Source organism: Penaeus monodon, chromosome 29 (assembly GCF_015228065.2).
Source record: "Penaeus monodon isolate SGIC_2016 chromosome 29, NSTDA_Pmon_1, whole genome shotgun sequence".
Lineage (NCBI taxonomy): Eukaryota > Metazoa > Arthropoda > Malacostraca > Decapoda > Penaeidae > Penaeus > Penaeus monodon.
The window spans coordinates 2253574-2253884 of record NC_051414.1 but is presented as its reverse complement, the minus strand read 5'-3'; the positions used below and the strand labels follow the sequence as shown (position 1 = coordinate 2253884).

The 311-nt window shown below is 45.7% G+C and overlaps 1 protein-coding gene across 1 annotated transcript in view; it reads right to left on the bottom strand.

The window, feature by feature from the left end:
- LOC119591619 (cytoplasmic dynein 2 heavy chain 1-like) overlaps positions 1-311 on the bottom strand; it is a 47711-nt gene that overhangs the window by 21986 nt on the left and 25414 nt on the right. The window contains 1 exon segment of the mRNA XM_037940373.1: positions 122-262. Within this exon segment, the coding sequence (XP_037796301.1) occupies positions 122-262 (141 nt within the window).

Sequence of the window (311 nt, the reverse complement as noted above, 5' to 3'; positions counted from 1 at the left end):
GTGAGATGCTGGGCCTCTGGGTCACCTGACTAAAGGCCAACATCCTGCCTACCTAAAAGAAGGTATAGTCAGCCTTTTTGATACTGGGTAAATAATGTGCTAACAGTGCAGACTCACTAACCTCTGGGAAAATGAGCAGATCTAATTCTTGTTTCTCCCGGCTGAATTGCAACACAGCTCGCTCAACCAAATGTGTCCAATCCTCATTGCTCATGAAGCCCAACTTGTAGCCATGGACAGGCAGTGGAGCACCTGGAGCAACCTTTTAAGAAATCAATGCACACAATAATATGAAGTAGACTGGAGGTAAG